At 38.1% G+C, this 26,189-nt stretch overlaps 1 protein-coding gene across 1 annotated transcript; it reads left to right on the top strand.

Annotated features, from left to right (window-relative positions):
- Positions 1–9,784: 9,784 nt before the first annotated feature.
- On the top strand, positions 9,785–26,189 carry SLC7A13 (solute carrier family 7 member 13). The gene is made up of 4 exons (XM_032758466.1): positions 9,785–10,572; positions 17,422–17,553; positions 22,550–22,911; positions 25,738–26,189. Exons 1-4 carry the CDS (start codon positions 9,888–9,890, stop codon positions 26,008–26,010), a joined length of 1,452 nt encoding a protein of 483 aa, XP_032614357.1. The 5' UTR covers positions 9,785–9,887; the 3' UTR covers positions 26,011–26,189.

Raw genomic sequence — 26,189 nt, 5'->3', positions numbered from 1 at the left:
GTACTTTTCAACTCCACAAATTATATTTGGCTCTTTTTTTATAATGATTTATCTTTAATATTCTCTATTTGGTGAGATGTCACTGTCATACTTTAATTTTTTACACTCTGTTTCCTTTAATTCTTTGAACTGATTTAAAATGTTTGTCTGCTATGTTGAACATCTTGGCTTCCCTAGGGAGAGTTTCTATTGACTACCTTTTTCCTGTGTATGGGCCATATTTTTTTTTTTAAATGAGCCACATATATTTTTATTTAAAACTGGACATTTTGGGTAATACAATGTGGTGACTCTCAAAATCAGGTTCCTTCTCCCCAGAGTTTGTTGTTGTTACTGTTTTATTGCTGCTGCTGGGGTGTGTGTGTGTGTGTGTGTGTGTGTCTGTGTTCATTCAATCACTTTCGTGGACTAATTTGTAAAGTCTATATTATGGGTTGAATTCTGTCCCTTCAAAAAGATGTGTTTAGTTCTAATCCTCACTGCCTCAGAATGTGTCCTGATTTGGAAATAGGATCTTCACAGAGGTTATTGGGTTAAAACGTGGTCATTAGGGTCAACCCTAGTTCAATATGAGTGTTGTTCTTATAAAAAGGAAATTTGGACACAGAGACATATAGGCACAGTGGGAAGAAAATATGAAGACCTACAAAGAAAAAACAGAATGTGACCATAGTAGTATATTTATAAATCAAAGAAGCCCAAGGATTGCTGGAAATCACTAGAAGCTAGAAGAGGACAGAAAAGTTCTCACCTAGAGTTGCCAGTGAGAGCATGGCCCTGACAACATCTCAATTTTGAACTTCTAGACTCCAGAACTGTGAGACAATAAATTTCTTTGGTTTAAAGCCACCTAGTTTTTGGCACTTTGAACCACTACAATCTATATTTTCTGTAGTGTGCAGCCTCTGAATTCTTCAGTAAGAAGGGCTAGTATTCAGCTATTGACTGATTAGAGATTTCCACAAATACCTTGAATCAATAAATCTTCCATTGTTTGCCAAAGAGCTCTCTGTGTTTGTGTTGAGGCACTCTGATGCTCAGGCAATTTTCCAGTCAGCCTTAAGCTTCACTTCCTGTTTCCACAGGGTCTCAAGTAAGCCAGAGGTGAGATACTGGGGCCCTTTCAGTTCTTTCCTGAGCATTTGCACAGCCCTGAACATGCACGTGGCCTTCTAGGTTTTCAGGGATATGCCAGTGCCTTTAAAAGGCCCCATAAAGATCCTTTCCTTCAGATATTCCAGGCTGGGATTTTATTTTCCTATACTAGTATTGTTGCCTTAGGCAATTGCTGTGTTAGATAATCACAATTGACTGTTTTAGACAAATGCTCTGCATATAGGATTTTTTCCCACAGAGCAATATCTGAGTCATGTCAAATGACAACAGTGCCCTGCAAATGGGACTTCTTCAAATAGCTAAGAGATACCTTAAATAAAAACAATGCTATTGGCTATGCGCAGTGGCTCACACCTGTAATCCTGGCACTTTGGGAGGCTGAGGTACGAAGATCACTTGAGCCCAAGAGTTCAAGACCAGCCTGGGAAACATGGCAAAGCCCTGTCTCTACAAAAAACTAGCCAGATGTGGTAGTGTATGCCTGTAGTCCCAGCTACTTAGGAAGATGAGGTGAAAGGATAACCTGAGCCCTGGAGGTCTAGGCTGCAGTGAGCCAAGATTGCACCACTATACTTCAGCTTGGGTGACAGAGTGAGATCTGCCTTAAAAAAAATGCTCTGGAAATTGGATCTTTTGAGAAGTTCCTGGTTTGCCACTTTCTAGTGGCTGAGAGACTGCTGGTTTTCTAACAGCCCAATTAGTTTGTCTTGTCTGCTGCCTGGATAGAACCAATTTATCAAGACAGGGGATTTGTGATAGAGAATTTAGTACATGTAGAGCCAACTAAACAGAAGACCGAAGTTTTATTACTACTCAAATCAGCCTCCCTGAAAATTTGGAGGCTAGGGTTTCAAAAAGATAGTTTGGCAGGCGAAGGGTTAGGGAATAAGTGCTGTTGATTGGTTGGGAATGCAATCATAGGGATGTGGTGTAGGAGATCGGTTGGCATGGTGGGAAAAACTATAGGGAAAGGACGCAAACCTTCTGAAAGGTTGGAAGATTTTGCATAGCCCTGGGGGAGAATAGCTGAAGGCAGCTGTTCTATAACCCTGAGGCAGAGGGCAAGGAGTAGGTACAAGGGAGTATAGGGGAATTTATCTTAAACAGGCTTGTTTATTTATATTGATCAGGAACTGACCTTTGATCTCTGTGTGTGTGACATTCCCTGAAAGGGGAACAATAAATGTTAATTACCTGCAGGTTGTGTTTGCCCAGGTTTTTGGCATTGTGCCTGCACTGAATAAAAGCAAGCAGCTCCAGGTTCTCGGGGCTGCTCTCTGGCCACTAGAGCCAGGCAGTCACCTAGCTGCTCTTACATTGCATACCTACCTGTGTCTGAGTACTCATTTCATCCGTTGGCCAGGGTCTATGGGACAGACCTCAGAGTGTGGAAAACGGTCCTAGTTTGCCAAATCCACTTCTGGGTCAGGGCCACAGGACCAGTTGAATCATGAATCCCAGCTCCAGGTAGAGTCATTCAGTCATCAGAAATGCAAAAGTCTGAAAAGACAACTCAAAAGGCCAATCTTAGGTTCTAGTAGTGATGTTATTTACAGGAGTAATTGGAGAAGTTACAAATCTTGTGACCTTCAGAACAATGGCTGGTTATAGTTTAACTACACTTACGTTTTACGCCATGATCTGCACCCATATAAGACAGTAAATTTAATTGATAAATGTGTGTGATCCAATTGCTCCACCAACTGGCTATTTCCCTGTCTCTTTCCTTTTCCTCAGGTCTCCCTGTTCCCTGAGACACAATGATATTAAAATTAGGCCAATTAATAACCCTACAATGGCTCTAAGTGTTCAAGTGAATGGCAGAGTCACATGTCTTTCACTTTAAATCAAAAGCTAGATGTGATGAAGCTTAGTGACAAAAGCATGTTGAAAGCTGAGATAGGTTGAAAGCTGAGATAGGTTGAAAGCTAGGCCTCTTGAGCCAAATGATTAGCTGTGTTATGCATGCAAAAATAAAGTTCTTGAAGGAAATTAAAAGTGCTACTCCAGTGAACACATGAACGAAAAGAAAGCAAAACTGTCTTATTACTGATATAGAAAAAGTTTAAATGGTCTGGATAGAAAATCAAGCCAGTTACAACATGCCCTTTAGCCAAAGCCTAATCCAGAGCAAGGACCTAGATCTCTTCAATTCCGTGAAGGGTGAGAGATGTGAAGAAACTTCAGAAGAAAAATTTGAAACTAGCAAAAGTTGGTTCATGAGGTTTAAGGAAAGAAGACATCTCCATAACATAAAAATGCAAGCAAATTCTGATATAGAACCTGCAGTAAGTTTTCTGGAAGATCTGGCTGAGATCATTGATGAAAGTGGTTACACTAAGTAGCATATTTTCAATGGAGATGAAACAGCCTTCTATTGGAAGATGTCATATAGGACTTTCATAACTAGAGAAGAGAAGTCAAGGCCTTCCTTCAAAGTTTCAAAGAACAGTTGACTCTTGTTAGGGGCTAGTTTAGCTGGTGACTTTAAATTGAAGCCAATGTTCATGTACCATTCCAAAATCTAGGACACTCTAGAATTATGCTAACTCTACTCTACCTGTGCTTTTCAAATGAAACAACACACCTTGGATTACAGCACATCTGTTTACAGCATGGTTTTACTCAATATTTTAAACTCACTCTTGAGACCTACTGCTCAGAAAAAAAAAGATTCCTTTCAAAAGATTACTGATCATTGATCATACACCTGGTCACACAATAACTTTGATGGAGATGTACAAGGAGATTAATGTTGTTTTTATACCTGCTAACACAATATTCATTCTGCAGCCTATGGATCAAAGAGAATTTTGACTTTTCAAGTCTTCTTATTTAAGAAATACATTTCATAAGGCTATAGTTGCCATAGATAGTGATTCCTCTAATGGATCTGGGCAAAGTAAATTGAAAGCCTTCTGGAAAGAATTCATCACTCTAGATGGCATTAAGAACATTGTGATTCATGGTAGAAGATCAAAATATTAGCATTAACAGGAATTTGGAAGAAGATGATTTTAACCCTCATGGATGACTTTGATGGGTTCAAGACTTCAGTGGAGAAAGAAATTGAAGATGTGGTGGAAATAGCAGGAGAACTAGAAGTGGAGCTACAAGCTCATGATAAAATTTGTACAGATGAGGAGTTGCTGCTTGTGAATGAGCAAAGAAAATGGTTTCTTGAGATCTATAACTGGTGAAGATACTGTGAACATTGTTGAAATGATGAAAAAGGACTTAGAATATTACCTAAACTTAGCTGATAAAACAGTAGCAATGTTTGAAAGGATCACCTCCAATTTTGAAAGAAGTTTTACTGTGGGTAAAATGGTATCAAACAGCATAGCATGCTACAGAGAAATCTTTCATGAAGGAAAGAGTCAATTAATGAGGCAAACTTGATAGTTGTCTTATTTTAAGAAATTGCCATAACTGGCCAGGTGCAGTGGCACACTCCTGTAATCCCAGCACTTTGGGAGGCTGAGGTGGGCGGGTGACCTCAGGTTATATGCTTGAGAGCAGCCTGGCCAACATGACGAAACCCTGTCTCTACTAAAAATGCATCAATTAGCTGGGTATGGTGGAGTGTGGCTGTAATCCCAGCTACTTGGGAGGCTGAGGCAGGAGAATTGCTTGAACTCAGGAGGCAAGTTGCAGTGAGCCGAGATTGTGCTGCTGCACTCCAGCTTGGCTGACAGAGCAAGACACTGTCTAAAAATAAATAAATAAATAAAAATAAAAACTAAAAAATGCAAAACACATAAAACAAACAAACAAAGAAAAACCACACAAAAAGCCAAAAAAGAAATTGCCACAGCCACCTCTGCCTTCTGCAACCGCCACCCTGATCAGTCAGCAGCCATCAGCATTGAGGTAAGACCATCCACCAGCGAAACATTACAACTTCTTGAAGCCTCAGATAATTATTAGCTTTTTTTTTTTTAGCAATAAAGCATTTTAAAAATAACGAATGTACATTTTAAGGACAATTCTATTGTACACTTAAAGGACTACAATATAGAATAAACGTAACTTTTATACGCATTGGGAAATCAAAATATTTCTGTGATTTGTTTTATTACAATATTCACTTTGTTGTGGTGGTCTGGAGCTGAACCTGCAAAATTTTTGAGGTATACCTATAAAGAACATGAGCTTTGGATAATCCAGGACTAGATGTAAATCCTGGCTCTTCTACTTCCAAGAGAGATGAAATAGACAAGTTCCCTAAAACCCTTAAACATTTTTTTGCATAGCTGTACAATTGAGTTAGTAATGTATACTCTCTAAGATTGACACTTTCGGGCCTGTCATCATGACAGTTCTTCTCTTAGTACTGTAATTATAGAAAAAGAAAAATAAAGATAAAAAGAAATATAATTGTAAACCTTCAGGTGGCAACACTTAATGCCCTTCAATATGTCTCCTCTCTTGTTTGCAGTCTCCTGTTTCACAAGTCATTTACAAGATGATCCGAACATGACAGTTTTTCAGTTAGCTTTCTAAAGTTCCTGTCCAAAAGCTGAACATACCTACATGCTCTGTGAAAGATACTCATCTGGGCACTGAAGGAGCTATGCAGCTGAGTCTAATATTGGATAACTTACACATCTTCCTCTTTGATGTATAATAGTAGCCCCACACAGAATGTCCAAGAATATCCTCCTTAGACTAGAGGGCACTGCTTCAAGGAATATATCTCCTGAGTTTGGAGAATCTCCGATATTCTTGAAAGTGAAGAGAAATGGGGATTGATCTCCTAGCCTATTTCTTGTCTTACGTTCTTCATTTTCAGAGTCATGGACTTACCTGAATACTGTAGTGCACCAGGGATGCAGAACATGCCATAGCCTTTTGCTCCATATATTAGTCAGGAATCAAGGAGATTTAGAAGCAGAGCCTCTAAATCTATATCTATGTCTTTCTATATCTATGTCTATACCTATATCTGAATCATCTCTATCTTTATCATCTTTTTAGGTATTTATAAAAGTTAACAGGATTTACTCTGTTACAGAGATTTGACCTTAAGCAACTATGGGAGGTAGTTGGGCAGTCTCTACAAGGCTGTTGTCCTCAAGTCTGATGCTGGGAACTTGAAGTTCAAGTAATTCAGAAAGGGCAATATATGCAAAAGTGAGGGAGAGCAAAAACAAATTGAAACTCATAGGCATGAGTTGAAGACCAAGAAGATGGACTGAAATCTGTGCCAGTTCTCATTATCTCTGGCCTCAATGGTGTGGATATCTTGCAGAAGTTGAGGTCCATTATCATGGAACTAAATATACATGCTTGACCCAGGAGCTGGAAAAGCTGAACGAGGATCTCACAGAAGGTGGAGGAATTGTGTGCTCACTCACAACCCCACGTTAATGAGGAAAGCTAGCAGATACACGACAATGATAGCAATTATGTGGGTCATCACATATTAAACAATGAATGTTGTAAAAGAAAACCTGCACTGTTTGTTAAAAATGGTAAGATAGATTTCATTTGAGCTACTGAAATAAGGGAGAGAGACTTCAGTATAGAACTGAGCTCAACTCCAAATACAGCAAAGACAGCTGGGGATTTGTAGCCAATGAACACAATGAGGGGGTTAATGGATAGACAGTTACCAAGAAGAGCTTGATTACATATGAAGAGTGAGGAGATTCTTGCTAAGCTGAGCTCAGCTGGCCAAGGATGAGGCCTGGTCAGGAAGAGAGCTCGAAGGAGCCTGACTGAAGTTTGGTCATGGGGAAATTTCTTATCAGCGTGAAATACCAATACAACTGCTGTTTCACTTCTGTACTCCAAATCTCACACAAACATCTTCCTTATGATACATTCTGATTGAGAATTTGGGAAAACGTGGTTCAGTATAGCCAAGGAAACAACTACAAAATGACCACACTCCCATTTGGTGGCCCTGGTTCTTCTGGACTTATTTATTTTCCTGTTGTGAGATCCAAGGCTTGGGTAGTGGATTCCCTCACTATCTTCCTTAAAAGTAGATTGTTACGTGGGGAATTTATTGGTGGGACAATGGCTACCTTTGTCCCATGCTTCTACTTTGTCTCTATTGCAGCCAAGGGCGGAACTGAGTAGGTTTGTCAAACTTTAACCCACTTTGCTTGCTTTTAGCTAGTTTCACTGGTTTAAAAGATTACTAACTCTAAACGGATGTCACATAGCTAAGCAATACATCACAAGACTCCCTTGAGCTTCCCTGTAGATATCATCTCTGATGTACGTATGGGTCACAATGGTAGCAGTTGCCTACGTTGTTTTTCAGGAAACTAGAGTCAACTCCTCTCTAGTTTAAACCAGGTGAGACCACCACCCCTCCACCTGGGTGAGCCTCCACGAATGTCCGATGTGTGATCTTTTGACATCAGAGTGCCATTTATAAGATGCCATTTATAAGCTGCACCCTCATGTCATGATAACATTATCATTTTCTGAACATCCATCCTATGAGGAGCCATGAAGTTTGACTGTGCTTGCGCAGAACATCAATTATCTCACTTTTCCTTATCCTCAGTCACCTTTCTCCATGCCTCAGACCACCCTGCTCCTCAATCCCATAAATATTCTTAAACCCCATCTTTAGGGGGGCAGATTTGAGACCTGAACTCCCATCTCTTCACTTGGCTTAAAAAGAAAGGAATAAATCCTTTCTTTTTCGGAAAACTCATCATCTTGGTCATTGGCATACTGTGCTGTGAACAAAATAGGCCTGGTTCAGTAACACTATCTTATGGAGAATTTCCTGGTATTCTTTTCACACTCCCAGGTCCTTGCTCTCTGAGAGAAGAAACAAGGCATGTTTTATTTGGGACATGGATCTAGTTGTGTTTACTGAAATCTATATAGTTTTCTATTTGTTTGTTTGTTTGAGACAGAGTCTGGTTCTGTCTCCCAGGCTGGAGTGCAGTGCACTCAGCTCACTGCAACCTCCACCTCCCGGGTTCAAGCAGTTCTCCTGCCTCAGCCTCCCTAGTAGCTGTGATTACAGGTGGGCACCACCGTGCCCGGCTAATTTTTGTATTTTTAGTAGAGATGGGGTTTTGCCATGTTGGCCAGGCTGGTCTCAAACTCCTGACCTCAGGTGATCTGCCCATCTCGGCCTCCTAAAGTACTGGAATTATAGGCATGAGCCACCCACTGCACCCAGCCCTATATCACTATGTAGTATTATCAGTGAATTTTCTTGGATGCAATCTGCCAGAAAATAGCCAGTTTTCCCAAACCAAAGCAAAACCAAGCAATTTCACTTTCACTTATTCTTAGGGGACAATTGAGAAATACTTTACTAGGCCGGGCGCAGTGGGTCATGCCTGTAATCCCAGCACTTTGGGAGGCAGAGGCAGGTAGATCACCTGAGGTCAGGAGTTTGAGACCAGCCTGGCCAACATGGGGAAGCCCTATCTCTACTGAAAAAAAAAACCCACAAAAGTTAGCCGGGTGTCATGGCGCACCCCTCTAGTCCCAGCTTAAAAAGAGACAGACAGACAGAGAGAGAGAGGGAGACAGAAATATTTATTTCCTAGGCTTATATGTGCTCCAGGCTTATGAGACTTTGGAAATTCTCAGGACAGGGCTTTGCATTATAAAGTCAACAAATGTGGGAGCTACTAAGGCCCTAGACTTGTAGGTTAGGACAAGATGGTTAGGACCCTCCTTCCCTCTGCCCCTGGGGCCAGGTCTTCTTTCTCTTGTACTTTCTGTTCACAATTTTCTGTATGTGACTAAGGCTACCAGAATGATAGGTGACTGGTTAAAAGACAGGCTTATGTTTCAGAGCATTTCCCTCCCTTGCTTTGCTAATTAGCTTCTGGTAATACAAGCCTGATAAAATTGCTTCCTGAAAGCTTAGTGATTTAAAAAAATGTGAAGAAGAGGGAGTCAAGGCAGTAAACGGACAGCGAGCTAATTCCTCAGTGCTCATGGGAAGAGGTCAGTATTTGCTTTCTAAAGTTGAGATATTTAGAAATAAAAGTCTTTTTATATTATTTAGAGCTATGAAGGCAACCACCAAAAAGATCTAAAACCATACATACTTTAAAATGATTGGCTTCTAATCCCAGGACTTTGGGAGACAAGGTGGGAGGATCACTTGAGCACAGGAGTTCAAAACCAGCCTGGGCAACAAAGTGAGACTCCCCCCATCTCTACCAAAAAACAAAACAACCACCACCAAAAACAAACCAACAACCACCAAAAACCTTAGCCAGATGTGGTGGCTCATGCCCGTAGTCCCAGCTACCTGGGAGGCTAAGGTGGAAGAATTACTTGAGCCCAGGAGGTCAAGGCTGCACTCCAGCCCAGGTGACAGAGTGAGACTCTGTCTCAAAAAATAAAATAAAATAATAAAATAAAATGATTGTTTCCAGAGGAGGGAACTGGGAAGGCATTTGGGAAGCAGTGAAATAGAATAGGAAGCCCCAACTTTGCACTGTAATCCATGTCTTCTTGGGAATTCCTTTTTTTAAAAAAAATCTGAATGCATTCTTTTGATAATAATTGAAAGACAAGTCAGACCAAACCCTTCTACATCTTGGTCTATTTTATTGAATGTGTCACATATATTTTGTTACTTATTATTTTTTGTCCCCACCTTCCACCTCTATTTTGTTAATTATTAAAACCAGGCTGTACTTAATGAAAATGGAACAGAAAGGACAGCATTATTTTATTTCAGGAATCCACCAACATCCTTTGCAGCTACATAGGCAGGAAAATCTAGAATTGTAATTTATATAGAATTTTAAAACTCTTCAATTACAATGGATAGAGGGGAGAAAATACAGCTCAAGAGAGTGTTTGGATATTGCTGGGGCACGAGTTTTTTGCTTATTAATATCATTGGTGCAGGAATTTTTGTGTCCCCCAAAGGCGTGTTGGCATACTCTTGCATGAATGTGGGAGTCTCCCTGTGCGTTTGGGCTGGCTGTGCCATACTGGCCATGACATCAACTCTTTGCTCTGCAGAGATAAGTATAAGCTTCCCATGCAGTGGAGCTCAATACTATTTTCTCAAGAGATACTTTGGCTCCACGGTTGCTTTTTTGAATCTCTGGACATCCTTGTTTCTGGGGTCAGGGGTAGTTGCTGGCCAAGCTCTGCTCCTCGCTGAGCACAGCATTCAGCCTTTTTTTCCAAGCTGCTCTGCCCCAAAGCTGCCTAAGAAATGTCTGGCATTGGCCATGTTGTGGATTGTAGGAATTCTGATTTCTCGTGGTGTGAAAGAAGTGACTTGGCTTCAGATAGCTAGCTCAGTGCTGAAAGTGTCCATACTTAGCTTCATTTCCCTAACTGGAGTAGTGTTCCTGATAAGAGGGAAAAAGGAGAACGTAGAACGGTTTCAGAATGCTTTTGATGCTGAATTTCCAGATATTTCTCACCTTATACAAGCCATCTTCCAAGGATATTTTGCATATTCAGGCGGGGCATGCTTTACGCTTATAGCAGGTAACAATCCATTGAGGAAAAAAAATCTAAAATCATGACTTATTGCATACAATATGAAATGCATATCATTTGTTGTATTTTGAGTCTTAAATGATTTAATGTTTCTTTCTTCTTTGTGACTTTCTGAATCAGATCACGCCAGCCTGGCACTTGTTACCTACTCTTAATTGTTTTCCTGTTTATTCTAAGGCACTTATTTGATTGAACGACTTCTCTTTTTCAACTTTCCTTTCTGGGACCACAGATACGGGACTTCTGTGTTAATCTGTTTCATTTCTGTTAATGGATGAATGCTGGGGTTGTGAAAATATTCCCCACCCATGAAACTGTAAATCCAGGAATGATCCAATGCCAGACTATGTTTGTGTTGTAGGTAGGTATGATGCATTGAGGCTCTAAGTATTTTTATTTACTTACTTTTGGAGTTATGTTTTGTATTTTATTATAATTTTTTCCTTTCATTGATGAATGTAATACTACAAATTGATTTTACTTGCACTTGACCATTTTCACATCAAGCATTCTAATTAATAATAAAGCTATAATTTTCATGTGTGCATTATAAAAGCAGTCACCCTACAGCAACCTTGGATGCATTTAAAAGCTAAAATAGGGCTGGGTGTGATGGCTCATGCCTATAATCCCAATGCTTTGAGAGGCCGAAATGAGAGGATTACTTGAGTCTAGGAGTTTGAGACCACCTGGGCAAAATAGTGAGCTCCTTCTCCTCAGTTTTTTTTTTTTTTTTTTTTTTTTGAGACAGAGTTTTCCTCTTGTTGCCCAGGCTAGAGTACAGTGGCATGACTTCAGCTCACTGCAACCTCCTCCTCCTGAGTTCAAGAGATTCTCCTGCCTCAGCCTCCAGAGTAGCTGGAACTACAGGTGTGCACCACTATGCCCGGCTTATTTTTGTATTTTTAGTGGAGACAGGGTTTCACCATGTTGGCCAGGTTGTTCTGGAACACTTGGCCTCATGTGAGCCACATGCCTCTGCCTCCGCCTCCCAAAGTGCTGGGATTACAAGCATAAGCCACTGCACCTGGACGCCTCCTCAGATTTCTTAAAAAATTATCTGAGTGTGGAAGTGCACACTTTTAGTCCTAGCTACTTTGAGGCTGAGGTGGGAGGATCGCTTGAGCCCAGGAGTTTGAGGCTGCAGTAAGCTATGATTGCACTACTGCACTCCAGCTTGGGCTACAGAGTGAGACCCTGTCTCAAAAAAAGAAAAATAAATAAATAAGTAATAAATTAGCCAACAATGCAAAGATACTGTAAGCAGGATTATAGGAGCCTGAAAGAGGCTCACTTCCTTCCCCTACCCTCCAGAGAAGTAGTCCCTGGACACCCGAAACAGGAACTTCTCCAGCAATTCAGACCCCTTGTCTGCAATGACAGCACTGTGCAGCTGACTGAAGTGGGTGCCGAAGTGGAACAGCACCTTCTTGGTTCACTCAGGACATCAGAGCAGAACAACAAGTGCTGGATTTTGCCTTGCACTTTTACTGTGCTCTTAAGCATTGTTATTTTTATATATTCAGGGATCACGTACAGGTTTGTTACATAGATTTATTTGTATAATAGTGAGGTCTGGGCTTCTAGTATAGGCATCACCCTGACAGTGAACACTGTACCCAATAGGAAATTTTTCAACCCTTACCCCCCATCCACTCTCCCCACTTTTGGAATCCTCAGTGTCACAATTTCCTCTGTATATCCATATGTACTCACTGTTTAGATCCCATATATAAGTGAGAATATGCAGTATTTGATTTTCTGTTTTTGAATTATTTCTCTTAGGATGATGGTCTCTAGTTGCATCCATGTTGCTGGAAAAGACATGATCTCATTCTTTTTATGGCTGCATAGTATTCCATGGTGTGTATACACCACATTTTTAAAAACTCCAATCATGCCTTGATGGACACTTAGGTTGATTCCATGACTTTGTTATTGTGAACAGTCCTGCAATAAACATGCTAGTGCGGAGGTCTTTTTGATATAAAAATTTCTATTCTTGTGGGTAGAGATGCGGTAGTGGAATTGCTGGGTCAAATGGTAGTTCTGTTTTTTGTTCTTTGTAGGTTCTTAAGTATCTTTAAAGAGTAGAGAAGCATAGATATTATAGATTGCTCTGAGGCTATATACCCTTCCCTTCAATGTTAGACAGAAGTTTTCATCTTTTTATTTTCAAAGTCGGTCTTTTCCCTTGAATTCTTTATCTTTTCCCTCCCATCCCCTTAAGGACTTTTCACATTCTTTTATTTCATTTTTTCTCACTTTCAATCTTTTCTAAAAAATCAGTCTTTTCCTTGTTATTTATATATGTATCAGACTCTTAACTACTGAATAAAACTTTTTCTAATCTCAGGTCCCCCACTACTAATTTATCTATTATTTGTGAAATCATTGGAGTAGCCACTATCTTTTCAAAGACTATTTTTAAAACCCTGTACTGGTGCCCCAAGATGAGTAAGATACAGTCTTTATCAAAGAGGCTTACAATCTAGTGGGAGAGGCAATACCTAGATTTGGGTCTGCCATTGCCAACTATAGCAAGTATTTTCTCCTTTGTAGCCTCTTTTTTATTTTCTGAAAAATGTACATCATGGTTTAAAATCACTATAATTCTGTGCCTTATAAACAAATAATTTGATACAGTATTTAATAGATAGCTGTAACGGAACAATATAATTACCTTGGAAATCAATAGAAAGGTCACTTTTTGCTGTCACTGAGTGGAAAAGTGGCAATTTGAATTGAATCCACAAAATTCCAGAAAAATATGAGTGAAGCCGTGGAGAATAGAAGCATGCAGTGTAGATATAAGACAAGGCATGCAACCTCGGGTGACTACAAAATGGTTTCCATCTGAGAGTCTTGGTATTAGATATGATTATTAAGGCAAGTACATAGAGAGACGAAGGACAAAATACATAGGGTTGATTACTAAGGCAAGTACATAGAAAGATGAAAGACAAAATGGCATAGGGTTGGAAGGAGACAGATGACTGGACAATGCCAACTTTTAAGCAGGAGGTAGAGAAAGAAGATTCAGTGAGGAAGCCAGAGAAGGCTCAGAGTGTTACAGAGGAAAATCGCAATATGTTTCAAAAAGTGGGGAATAATCTATCTGGTTAAACGCTTCAGAAGTCAAGGAGCATGAGGACTGGTTGGAGCACCATCATTGATAGTGTAAGAAGTCATTGGTGAATTTTGAACATGAGAGGAAGTCAGTTTGCATTGAGTTAAAAATAAGGTATTGAGAAAAGAAAGCTATGAAGAGATTACTGTTTTGTGTGGCTTGTGATTAAATGGGCCAATTTCAGCAGCTGGCATAACGAGCAGACGTTTCTCATTGTTTCTTGCTTTCAAGGCTAGAAGCAATATTTCTGGATTTTTATTTGAGCCAGTTTCATTGTATCCCATTGCAGAGATGTTTCATTGTTAGATAATTATTGTCAGCTGAAAATATATTTACAGAATTTATTCATACTGACCTATAAACTATTATGGAGTTCCTCACAAGCCGCTAGGGGTGAACAAAAGTTGGAGGAATTTCAGTGTGTGCTGGAGTTGTTAATTTACAAAATAAGTCTTAAGTACATCTAAGTTTTAAGTAACCCTTCTACCTGCAAAATAGTGGTTTGTAGACAGGCGACTTTGCAAGGTGTAGCAATACCCATCTTTAAAAATTTTTTTTTTTATTTTTTATCTCCCAGGCTGGAGTGCAGCTGTGCAATCATAGTTCACTGCAGCCTTGACCTTCTGGGCTTCATTGATTCTCTCACCTCGGCCTCCTAAGTAGCTGTGACTACAGGCACTCACCATCATGCCCAGCTAATTTTTTGTGTGTGTGGATTTTTAGTAGAGATGAGGTTTTGGCATGTTGCTCAGGCTGGCCTTGAACTTCTGGGCTCCAGTGATCCACCTGCCTTGACCTCCCAAAGTGCTGGGTTTACAGACGTAAGTCACCACACCCAGCCGGAATACCCATCTTTTAAGTTCAAGAGTCAAGGATATTTGTCGCCTGTCTGGCTATTATAACTTTTTATTATAAATTAAATTGTAATCTCCATCTCCTCTTTACAAATCAAGTACATAATGAGAACAAGTAAAAGGCTCAGAAGAAAGAACAGTTAATCCAAAAAATTGCCCTTTTGTTTGTCCCAAAGCTTTAATAACTATAGTAATTAACAACAACCATTTATTCAGTACTTATTATATGCTAAACACTAGGATTGGAATTTTGTTGTCCCTACAGTTTTCACTATAAGGAGATTGAAACCTTGACAGCCAATACATTGTCCAGATGTCCCACAACTAGTAAGTGGTGCAGGCAGGCTTAAAACTAAAACCTTCTAATTTTTTACCATTCAAGTTCTTAATCAGCTCAGATTAGTGTACCCCATGGGCATTAGATCCAAACCCTGGGCAGACACAGATGGAAGAAATTTGATATAGCCAAATGATAGATATTTATTAGTAAAGGGGATTTGGTTTTAAGTAGCAGAAACCCACACACATTAACTTAAACAATAAAAGGGGAACTTACTAGAAGGATAATGCTATATTTTAAGGAATATTTGAGCAACCAATCTTAGGAAGCAACAAAAAATAGGGAAGCAGACTGGAAGTGGTGACTCACATTTTTAATCTGCACTTTGGGAGGCCTAGACTGGAGGATTGCTTAAGGCCAGGAGTTCAAGACCAGTCCAGGCAACATAGTGAGACCCTGTCTCTATAAAATAAATAAATAAATATGAAAAAATAGGGAAGGTCTAGAAATTAAAAAAAGAAACAAACTTTGAGACAGAGTCTTGCTCTGTCGCCCAGGCTGGAGTGCAGTGGCACGATCTCGGCTCACTGCAACCTCCGCCTCCCGGGCTCACGCCATTCTCCTGCCTCAGCCTCTCCGAGTAGCTGGGACTACAGGCGCCCGCCACCACGCCCGGCTAATTTTTTGTATTTTTGGTAGAGACGGGGTTTCACCGTGGTCTCGATCTCCTGACCTCGTGATCCGCCCGCCTCGGCCTCCCAAAGTGCTGGGATTACAAGCGTGAGCCACCGCGCCCGGCCTTCCTTTCTTTTTTAACACCATTACGTTGCTTTTCTCTTGACCTTTGGTTCAAATTCTTGAGATAAATTTTCTTGTGTACTGAAAATGATTGGCTTCCAGTGGATCGGATGTCTGTTCTTTGTTCCTTGCCACTGGGCAGGGCACAGGGTGCCATTGTATATTATGGTTATAGATGACCATTTCTTCATACCATAGAGCAATTCTCAGGGTAGGACAAAATTTGGGGAAATGGTGTGATGAATGGAACAATATTTAAAAATAAAACTGTCCTAGAAAGTCCACTCTATATGATGCCAGATTACCTTTTTGGCCTTTTTTTGCACTTAATATTGGCATAAAGGAATGGTCAAGAGCATACAGGTATAGATAATTTATGTTGGGCTCTTTAACTCCTTTCAATATACAGTATGAGAAATGTATAATAGGAAAATTTTGCTAGCCAGGGAGAGAGTTACCTTTCCTAGTTTCCCACAAGTAATTATTTTCCTGAAATCTGAAGGAAGGGTAGGGGTCAACTAGGCAACTAGAAAAGAACATTCCGCATAAGAGAATAGACCTATGGCAAGAAGGGATAGGACATTGTTGAGGAACTGCAAAGGCCAGTCTGTCTATATCTGTCTATATGTAAAACACAGATAGCAAGAGAAACTATCACATTGTCACATAATATATCTCCATAGCACCTTCTTTTCATATAGACACTTACCATAGTCACTATTATTTTAACCTTTTATTTATGCAATTATTTAACTCATGTGTAGCTCTTCTTCTTGAGGTCAAATTTCATGTAGTTTCTGCTCACCATTGTATTCCCACTATCCAAACTCAGTGCCTAGGCCTTAATAGATGAGGCTAAAAACATAAGTGGGCTTCAAATGGTACAGGATTTATGGGCTCCGATTTCATTTTTCATTCTTAAGTCTTTCTTCAAAAATTTTACCATCTATGGAGAAAATGAAGCATATTTCATATTTTTCTTCATTTAACTATATTAGGCAGCTTGGTGTGTAGCAGTCCACCAGTGTGTGTGCTTGTGTGTGTGTGTGTGTGTGTGTGTGTGCATTTTAGTGTATGTGTAGTGGTAGTGGCTGAATGAATAGGAAGAGCCTAGCCCAATTCTTGACACATGGAGCGATGTTGGTGGGAATGTAAATTAGTATAATGTCTATGGAAAACAGTATGGAGATTTCTCAAAGAATTAAAAATAGAACTACAATTTGATCCAGCAATTCTACTACTGGGTATCTCCCCAAAAGAAAATAAATCAATAGGATATCTGCACTCATGTTTATCACAACACTAGTGTGTGTGTGTGTGTGTGTGTGTGTGTGTGTGTGTGTACACCACAGAATACTACAGAGCCATAAAAAAGAATGAAATCATGTCTTTTTCAGCAACATGAATGCAGCTGGAGACCATCATCCTAAGTGAAATAACTCAAAAATAGAAAGAGAAATATTATACCTTCTCACTCATAATTAACTACAAAATGTGTACTTATGGATGTAGAGAGTAAAATGATGAACCACAGAGACTTGGAAGGGAAAGGGAGTAGACAGGTGGATGATGAAAAATTACTTAATAGGTACAATGTATGTTATTCAGGTGATGGATACACTAAAACCCTGACTTGACCACCACACAATCTATCCATGTAATAAAATCATGCTTGTACCCCATTAATTTATACAAATACAAAAATAATAATCCAAAAATAATGAATTTTAGAAATAATGTTACCAATTACGGTTGTGTCCTCTTTTGTGTTATAGGGGAGCTGAAGAAACCCAGAACAACAATTCCCAAATGCATATTTACTGCGTTACCTCTGGTGACTGTAGTTTATTTACTGGTTAACATTTCCTATCTGACTGTTCTGACACCCAGGGAAATTCTCTCTTCAGGTTTGTATGCAAATGGCTAAAACAATAAATAAAGCGCTGGTCCTTTCAACATAACTATCATTTCACCAGTCAGGACCACTGTTTACTGTTCATTATTCTATATATAGAATCAACTTATAACTTTCTAAAATAACAGAGGGCCAAAGTGAATGATTTGTCTTAGAAAGGAGATTCATCTTTAAGCATGGTTATGCCTTTTCTAATAATATGGAAAGATGTATATAATGTTGATGTATGGTGTAGAACAGATTCAAAATATTAGTATTCCTTTCATGATCTCATCTCAACAGAGTGACACTGTGTAATCACTGTTTACATCTATTTTAAAACTTTTAAACTGTTTGAGTCTCAATGTTTTTCTAGGTGTCACAAAAAATGATCAATTTGAAATGTAGAATATTGGCGGTTAAAAGAGTAGATGCTAATGTTCAATTGATGCATATAATTAATATTGATGTTAAAACAATATGGTTTACCATGAGCAACTCTAAAATTTATGGTGGCAAAGGGTGCTGAACATATTGGAAATCTGACCAAAAAATAGCTATATTAGAGATCAAATTGTAGAATAAAGAATAAAAGAATGAGAAAAATTTAAATAAATATACATTGAAAAATGAGTAACCGATTCAAGGAATAAAAGGAAATTTGGAAAGAAATGAGAAACAGGGAAAGTGGAAGACTAGTAATTTCCTCAAGCCAGCATTATACCACCTCACGAGATAAACCTATCTCCCCGTACCTTTAGGACTAATCTCTTTTGAGCAGCTATTATTGTTTTGGTGAATCTTTGAGGCATGGAGGCAAACCTAAGGGAGATTTTGATATAAAATTCTGGTAAACTTTGCCTCAATTCTCATGTTACTGCCCTGCAGGGTGCTGCCATATGGTATCAGTGCTGATTCATAATGGTCTAGGTATCTTAGGGACCTATAAACTAGATGAATCAAGCTTCTGAGTGTCTGTGGGAACAAACCAAATGCAAATTCAGATCAGAACAAGCAGTGATTTATTAACTACCTTGATTATGTAAAGAATAAATTTACAAAGTTAATTGTGGGTGTGGTTGGGGCTGCTGGTCAGCTAGCACCGTTGTTACGGTTCATTGAAGCTGGCATCTGATATGACTACCAGTGCTCCGTCCATACGGATTGTTAAAAAGTCATGAATATCTCCTTTGGTGTCATAATGGTTAGAGCAATTTTGTAGGTGGCACAAAGGTTTTGGCATGTGTGGATGACTCATGAAGTGTTTTGACCATCATCACTTGTAATTTGGCTACAATGTTTATTTTTTTAGGCGTATCATCTTTAGACTTTTTGTTTAAATTCTAAATTAATGTTTTTGAGTCCAAATAGCTGCATGTTTATTGCACAAGAAATTTAAATTAAGAAAATAATCAGTCATACATGAAAAAATGTATGTATAGGTATAGTAATCATAGCTTTATGTATGATAGCAAAAAATTAAAAACCATAAAAATATCCAATAAGCTTGAAACAAATAAAAAATTTATGGGAAATCTATATAATAGAACATTTTGTGATTTGTAAAAGATGATATTGTTGATGGATACTTGAAGAAAAGGGACAATGTTTATAATTCAATAATGAGGAAAAAGTCAGGATGTATATAATGATATACAACAGTAAATAAGTAGTTAACAATGGTGATCAATGGGAATGATATTGTATGTGATTTTTACTTTATTGTTTGCACTGAATATTTTAAATTTTCTTTAAAGTGCAAAATTTATATAATAAAAAATAGTGTCTTTTTGTTTGTTTTTTGTTTGTTTGTTTGTTTTCTTTCTTTTTTTTTTTTTTTTTTTGAGACAGAGTCTTGCTCCGTTGCCTAGGCTGGAGTGCAGTGGCACAATCTTGCTCACTGCAACCTCCGCCTCCCAGGTTCAAGCGCTTCTTGTGTCTCAGCCTTTTGAGTAGCTGGGATTACAGTCATGGGCCACCACACCTGGCTAATTTTTGTATTTTTAGTAGAGATAAGCTTTTGTCATGTTGGCCAGCTGGTCTGACCTCAAGTGATTCTCCCTCTTGGCCTCTCAAAGTGCTGGGATTACAGACATGAGCCACAAGGCCCAAATATAGGTTCTTAAATTAAGAAATTTTAACAATTAAGGGATGCATTTTTTCAATCAAACAGGTGTATGTAAGAAATACGAAAAATTTCCAGATGAATATAGACTATCTATGATGTGGCATGAATTGGATGCTACATTTTATTTAAGGAACATTGAAAGAATTACACCAGGCTGTGACAAAATTAGATTCTAATATTTGTGGTTTAGATAAAAAAAGAAACAATGGTATTAATTATGTAATGTTTTTGTCTGTGTCCGTGTCAGAGCTCTGACTTGTTTCTTCACCTATTTTTCTCTTAGGAAAAAAAATAGCCTTTATTATCAATAAGTTTCATAACTGAGAAGGGAAGGGTGTTCTTCTAGAACAAGGTGTATGGAAATGCCTTAGTGAGGAGCCCTGTCCCAGCTTTGAAAACTGAGGATTTCATTGTTCCTAAAGTCCTGCCACACACTGCTGACAGGGGTGCTCACATTTGGTTTTCTTGAGAGTTCCATGCCATATTTAAAACTAGAGAAAACTGGCATAGGATAAGATAATCTAAAACAGTAAATACATTTTATGGAAGCAGAAGCTGAGGTTTCCCTGTCCAGATGAAGCCTAAAAGTAGCTGGTCCCAAGTACCCAGATACGGTTAAGAATTTTGAAAAGATAGCCAGTGATAGGCAATAAATAAATAAATACATAAATTAAAAATAATAATTAAAGAATTTTGAAGAGAAAGTGAGAATTTTAGAATCGTTTATTGGTAAATTGATGCAATTATTTTCAGAGGGCAATTTTGTAATATCATCCTTATTTTAAAATGTATATACCTTTGGACTCACAAGCCCCACTTCTAAGAATTTACTCTAAGGAGACTTGAACAAATATCAAGAATAGGAGGCATGAGTGTTTTCATTAAATCCCTTTTATATTAGCAAGAAATTGAAAATAAACTACAAATAAAACAATATGAAATGGGTAGATAAACTCATTGACAGTTATATAATGGAATACTGAGAATTTGCTAGAATAATTAGATGCATGCAAATGTACTAATAAGAGCAAGATGAAAGTGCAAAAGCAAGCCTAAGTGAGCATACACATACGTGCACACTCATATACAAGCCTAATAGATGTTTATACATTCATATAAAATTTCTAGAAGAGGATCCAAACAGCTGTTAATGGTGGTTACCTTTGCTCCGCATGAATGGGAGGCTGGCAAGGAGAGGGACATTTACTTTTCACTTCATGTGCTTCAGTGCCATTTATTTTACTTTTCACCCAAAACATACACGAAATCATTTTTAAAAGAAAAGAAACAACATGTGGAAAGAGTAACAAAGAAAAAACATCCCTTGTGGCATAGAGCTAAAGATGATGTAGAAAGATGTATAGTTTTTGCCAGCCAGCACTGACAGAGCTGCACCTGATCCTCCTCAAGTTATAACTAACCACGTCTGTAGAATGCACACTGGGAAACTGAAGGGGAATTTCCTTTGCATTACTGGAAAGAAATATTCTGGAAATGTGACTGAAAATGTGGAATTTGTGGAGGTATGGGTGTCCAGGAGAAACAACCAACAATATCTTCCTGAGAAGAACAATAAATGAGACAGGAGATATTTTTAAGGAAGATCCAAAGTTGTAGAATAGCACTAAGGAAAAAAGTGAAATAGCAGTTGAGGCTATTTAAAAAAGGTTACAAAAAATAAGCATCTTTAAGAACAAGAGCTATTAATGATATTTTAATTTTGTCACATTTGGGAAGTCCTACCTTGTGTTATAAGCCAGTATGTTGATGTCCCAAAAGTACCCCTGGAAACCAACCTTGGCACAAGAGCATAGGCTCCAAGGACACCTACCTCCAGGGACCTCAGGCCCCATTGTGCTCATTCCATTGAAAAACTGAGAATTTGTTTCTCTCTGACTGAGTGATCTGTCCTAGCATATATCCACATAATATGAACTGAATCAAGTGGGTTCTCACAAACAATGGATGCTCTTCTTCACAGTTGCGTTTTTTTCCTGTGGACTTTTATTAAATTAGTGCTCATAAGATCCTTTATCTTTAAGCAAAAAAAAAAAAAAAAAAAAAAGTAGAATATTCTCTAATGGTTAGTTTCTTAATCTTAGTACCATGAACATTTTATACTATATAATTTTTTGTTGTAGAGAATTGTCCTGTGCATTATAGGATGTTTAGCAACATCCTTGGCCTCTACTCACTAGATACCAGCAGCAACCTCCTACCTTCCCAGTTGTGACAGCCAAAAAAGTCTCCAGATATTACCAAATGACCCTGAGGAGTAAATTCAACTCCAATTGAGAACTACTGGTCTATAGAAAAGTCCCAAATGTCATACATATTTTTAATGGTGTGTAACTTATTTTCTTCATCTACATGGTTCCTTTTTCTGTTAAGTATTTCAAATTGCGCCATGATGTGGGAAAGTCTTATTCCGGTGTCAGTAGTGCTGCACTGTGCTTTTTGGACTCTGAATGTAACTATCAAGACTCTATAAACTAGTTTTAGAAAATAAGCATGGATTCAATCATCCGTGCAACAAAATCAATTTATTTCACAAGTGTTTATTGAAAGCCTACTGTATGTCTGTCACAGAGTGATCCACTAGTTTTGTAGAAAATAAATGGATTATTCTTGCCCTCAAAAACATTCTTGGTCTATTGGGGAAGACATATAATATGGTGACCATTTACAATACAGTGTGATGGGATCAAATAGACACTTTTATAAGGTGTTATGTAGGTGTAACTAAGGAAATAATAAAATTAAGCAAATTAAATGTTATTAATTACTTAAGTTTCTGTTCTTATTTTAAAATAATATTAAAAGGTTTATCATTAGTATTTTTTTAACACATTTTCTTTTGTGTATTTTTGTTTTTCTGCAGATGCTGTAGCTATCACATGGGCTGATCGAGTTTTTCCCTCATTAGCATGGATTATGCCTTTTGCTATTTCTACCTCATTATTTAGCAACATTCTGATTTCTATATTTAAATCATCGAGACCAATATATCTTGCAAGCCAAGAGGGCCAGCTGCCTTTGCTGTTTAATACACTTAATAGTCACTCCTCTCCATTTACAGCTGTGCTACTACTTGTCACTTTGGGATCCCTTGCAATTATCTTAACAAGTCTAATTGATTTGATAAACTATATTTTTTTCACGCGTTCATTATGGTCTATATTATTAATGATAGGACTACTAAGGCGGAGATACCAGGAACCCAATCTATCTATACCTTATAAGGTAAAATTGGATTTCTAATTCTTTTCTGTGTGAAATAACAGATATTGAGTATAACTGTATTTAAGATTATAATCAGAACATCTATAAGTAGATCTGCTGAATACTCAGTTACTGTGAAGCACATAAGAATAATCTAGTCTTGGTTTTAATTTTCATTTTTATTGGCTAGGTTACGCAGTATAAAAATCTCTTAGATTCCATTTAATGGTTTATTAGAGAGAAAAATAGTTCTCTGGGTGTTTGGACAGATCATTATGAGTCTTTTGACCAGATGTTATTTTGTCTACTTATGTAACTAGTTATGCATATGAATGTCTTCCACAGTCAGGGTCAGATTTAGCAGATGGGAAACAGAAGAGGCAAGGTGAGGTCACAAGTGATAACATCCACTGTTCTGAAACATCAATTTACTTTGTTGGCAAGTTTCATCTTTTCAACTTTACTTATTTTAAACTGACTTTCAGTCTGGATGAAAAAAACTTTTCACAGGACAGGAGACAACCACTTAATTGTAGAAAAGGAAATAAGCAGCAAAACTTGGTAGCATAAGAATGTTATTGGAGAAAGATGACCCTGACGCTCTGATTATCAGAATAATAAAATAATCTTGGTTGCCTAGGTAGGATGTTCAAAGCTTTGCTTGGATGATCACCTTTAATCCTCTTAGTAATAAAAAGGTGGATTCAATTGTTATTTCCATTTTACAGATAAGAAAACAGATTTAGAAACGTTAAGTCACTTGCCCAAGCTCACACAGCATGGATTAGAGCCAAGATTCAAATCTAGGCAGTCTTTTTGGAGTGTTTGACTCTCACTAAATACAAAATATAAGAAAGAACTGTTGAGAGAAAGAAAGCAATGTTCTCATCACCAACTATGGTTGATTTATGTCCTTCCTTTCCAGTCTTCTTTTCAACTTCTTCCATCCAGTCATCTCTTAATTGTTGTGTGTTTGAGTATTAGTTGTCAAGAAGCAACCATATTTTAAGCACCTTGCTAGGTACTCTGAGTAGAAAAAGAATTAAGACTTGGCTCCTGCTTTTAGGCAGGTTATAATCTATCTGGACAGTCATGTAAACCAAAAATCATGGTGTGATGATTGCTACCTAGTGGTCTGCAGAGGATGCTCAGAGAACACATAGGGAGAGAGATCTAATCTAGAGCAGGGCTGATGGCCATAGTCCCCCTTGGAGGTGCCTCCCTGACATCTGCCCTCTGTATAGTTTCACATGCTGCATCTTTTTAATATGTCTTTTGCTGTCTTCTGATCCACACTTTTGTTAGATCACTGACCCTAATAAATACAATTATAAAGAAGTTATGAACTGGACGATAAATTTGTTATACACAAATAACAGTGTAAGATAATCATTAAGAGCTTTGGGCTCAAGCCCAGTTGCTTGGCTAGTAGCTGAGTTTAGTCTTGTTATTGAACCCCTGAACCTCAGTTTCTTCAGATCTAAAATGGGAAAAAATAATACTACCTCCTATTTACGTTGGAGGTATTAAGTAAGCTAAGGCATGCAAACAATCCAAGGTCTGACATTGATGGCTATTATTGCTTATATTATTATTCAACTTACATTTGCATCAGAAAGGATGGCAAGGGCAGCCTTAAGTACAAGTGGCTGAAATTTGTCTTGTATGCCCCCAGGAGTGCTCTTTTCTTTTCTCTCAGTTATTTGATAACTGATACTGAGCCATGAGATGATAAAGTATCTTTTTCAGGGATGCTTTATAAACTAAGAAGAGATTCTTTGTTTTTTCTTTTTTTTTGAGACAGAGTCTCACTCTTGTCATCCAGGCTGGACAAGCTGGAGTGCAGTGGCATGATCTTGGTTCACTGCAACCTCCGCCTCCCAGGTTCAAGAGATTCTCCTGCCTCAGTCTCCCAAGTAACTGGGATTACAGGTGCCCGCCACCACACCCAGCTAATTTTTGTATTTTTAGTAGAGACGGTGTTTCACCATGTTGCCCAGGCTGATCTCGATCTCCTGATCTCATGATCCACCTGCCTTGACCTCACAAAGTGCTGGGATTATAGGCGTGAGCAACTGTGCCCGGCCAAGAAGACATTCTCAATGATTAAATCCCAACAAATGATCCTCTAATTAAAGGGTTTTGTTTCATAAATTATGACTAGCTGTGTAATATATATCTTTGGGGAATATAGATTCATATCAGTTACATCTTATATCGATTTTCTCCCTAGATTGGGTAATATTGTAGAGAACTCTTACAATTCTAATACAAAGCAGGTATCAGGGACTGGTCTTTAAGGCTTTTGGCAAAGCAAAAACAAAACATAAAACAGGGAAAATTGTTTTAGCTAAAATTTTTGTCTTGATTTTTTTTTTAATATGCTGAGCCTATAAAGTTACAACATTTACCTGTCAGTATTTACCTGTGTAACAGAGAGTCTGAGGATAGTCTTTCTGTTTTGTCATGAATTTCTTACTGCCTTGAGATATTTTCCAGAGAAGATTGTTGTTACTTCTATTGTGCCTTAGAAACTCCCTCTTAACAGATTCATGGTACCCAGATCAGTAGATAGTGATCTTATCAGAAAATGGTTCTAGTTATTTTCATTCATGAACAGTCAAATGCTAGATGCCCATTCCCTCCAGCCTGACAATGGCAGTCTTCAACGTCTCCTTTCACTCAGGCATTTATCTGACTTCTAAGCCAGGTTTATTCAACTTTTACAGCTAATTTAGCCTGTTTTCCTTAATTAGTTTGTATCTTTGCATTTTTATTTATATAAATACGCAGTTATCATTCATGGATGTTCATATCTAATATTTTTTCAAACTTTGCTCTTTTCAGGTGTTTTTGCCATTTCCATTAGCAACAATAGTTATCGACGTGGGCTTGGTTGTGATACCATTGGTAAAGTCTCCAAATGTGCATTATGTCTACGTGCTTCTGTTAGTTCTCAGCGGATTACTATTTTACATACCTTTAATACATTTTAAAATAAGATTGGCTTGGTTTGAGAAGATGACTTGCTATTTACAATTACTATTTAATATTTGCCTCCCTGATGTGTCTGAAGAACAGATGTCAGAAGCGCAAACTCTTAAAAAAATAGCCTTCTAAAAAACATATATCAGATTCCAAATCAAGGTTAAACATATGATAGAACATTCATGGTGAAATTCCTATGGTAACTATTTTTTTCTCAAATGAAATAAGTAATATATACAAAAGTGCCTAAGACAGTACCTGGCTTCAGAGTCACTAAGAAATTGTTATGCATAACTAAAGCTCTGCTTTGC

This window comes from Hylobates moloch, unplaced genomic scaffold, assembly GCF_009828535.3.
Source record: "Hylobates moloch isolate HMO894 unplaced genomic scaffold, HMol_V3 SCAFFOLD_9, whole genome shotgun sequence".
NCBI classification, from domain to species: Eukaryota; Metazoa; Chordata; class Mammalia; order Primates; family Hylobatidae; genus Hylobates; species Hylobates moloch.
Note: the sequence above shows the minus strand (reverse complement) of the source record. Positions and strands in the feature narration are given on the sequence as shown.

Excerpts from the sequence above, each read along its gene's own strand:
- SLC7A13 (XM_032758466.1), top strand. The coding sequence starts at position 9,888 with ATGGATAGAGGGGAGAAAATACAGCTCAAGAGAGTGTTTGGATATTGC. Across the intron at positions 10,573-17,421 it reads ATGCTTTACGCTTATAGCAG|GGGAGCTGAAGAAACCCAGA; the intron begins GTAACAATCCAT and ends TTTGTGTTATAG. Across the intron at positions 17,554-22,549 it reads CAGGGAAATTCTCTCTTCAG|ATGCTGTAGCTATCACATGG; the intron begins GTTTGTATGCAA and ends GTTTTTCTGCAG.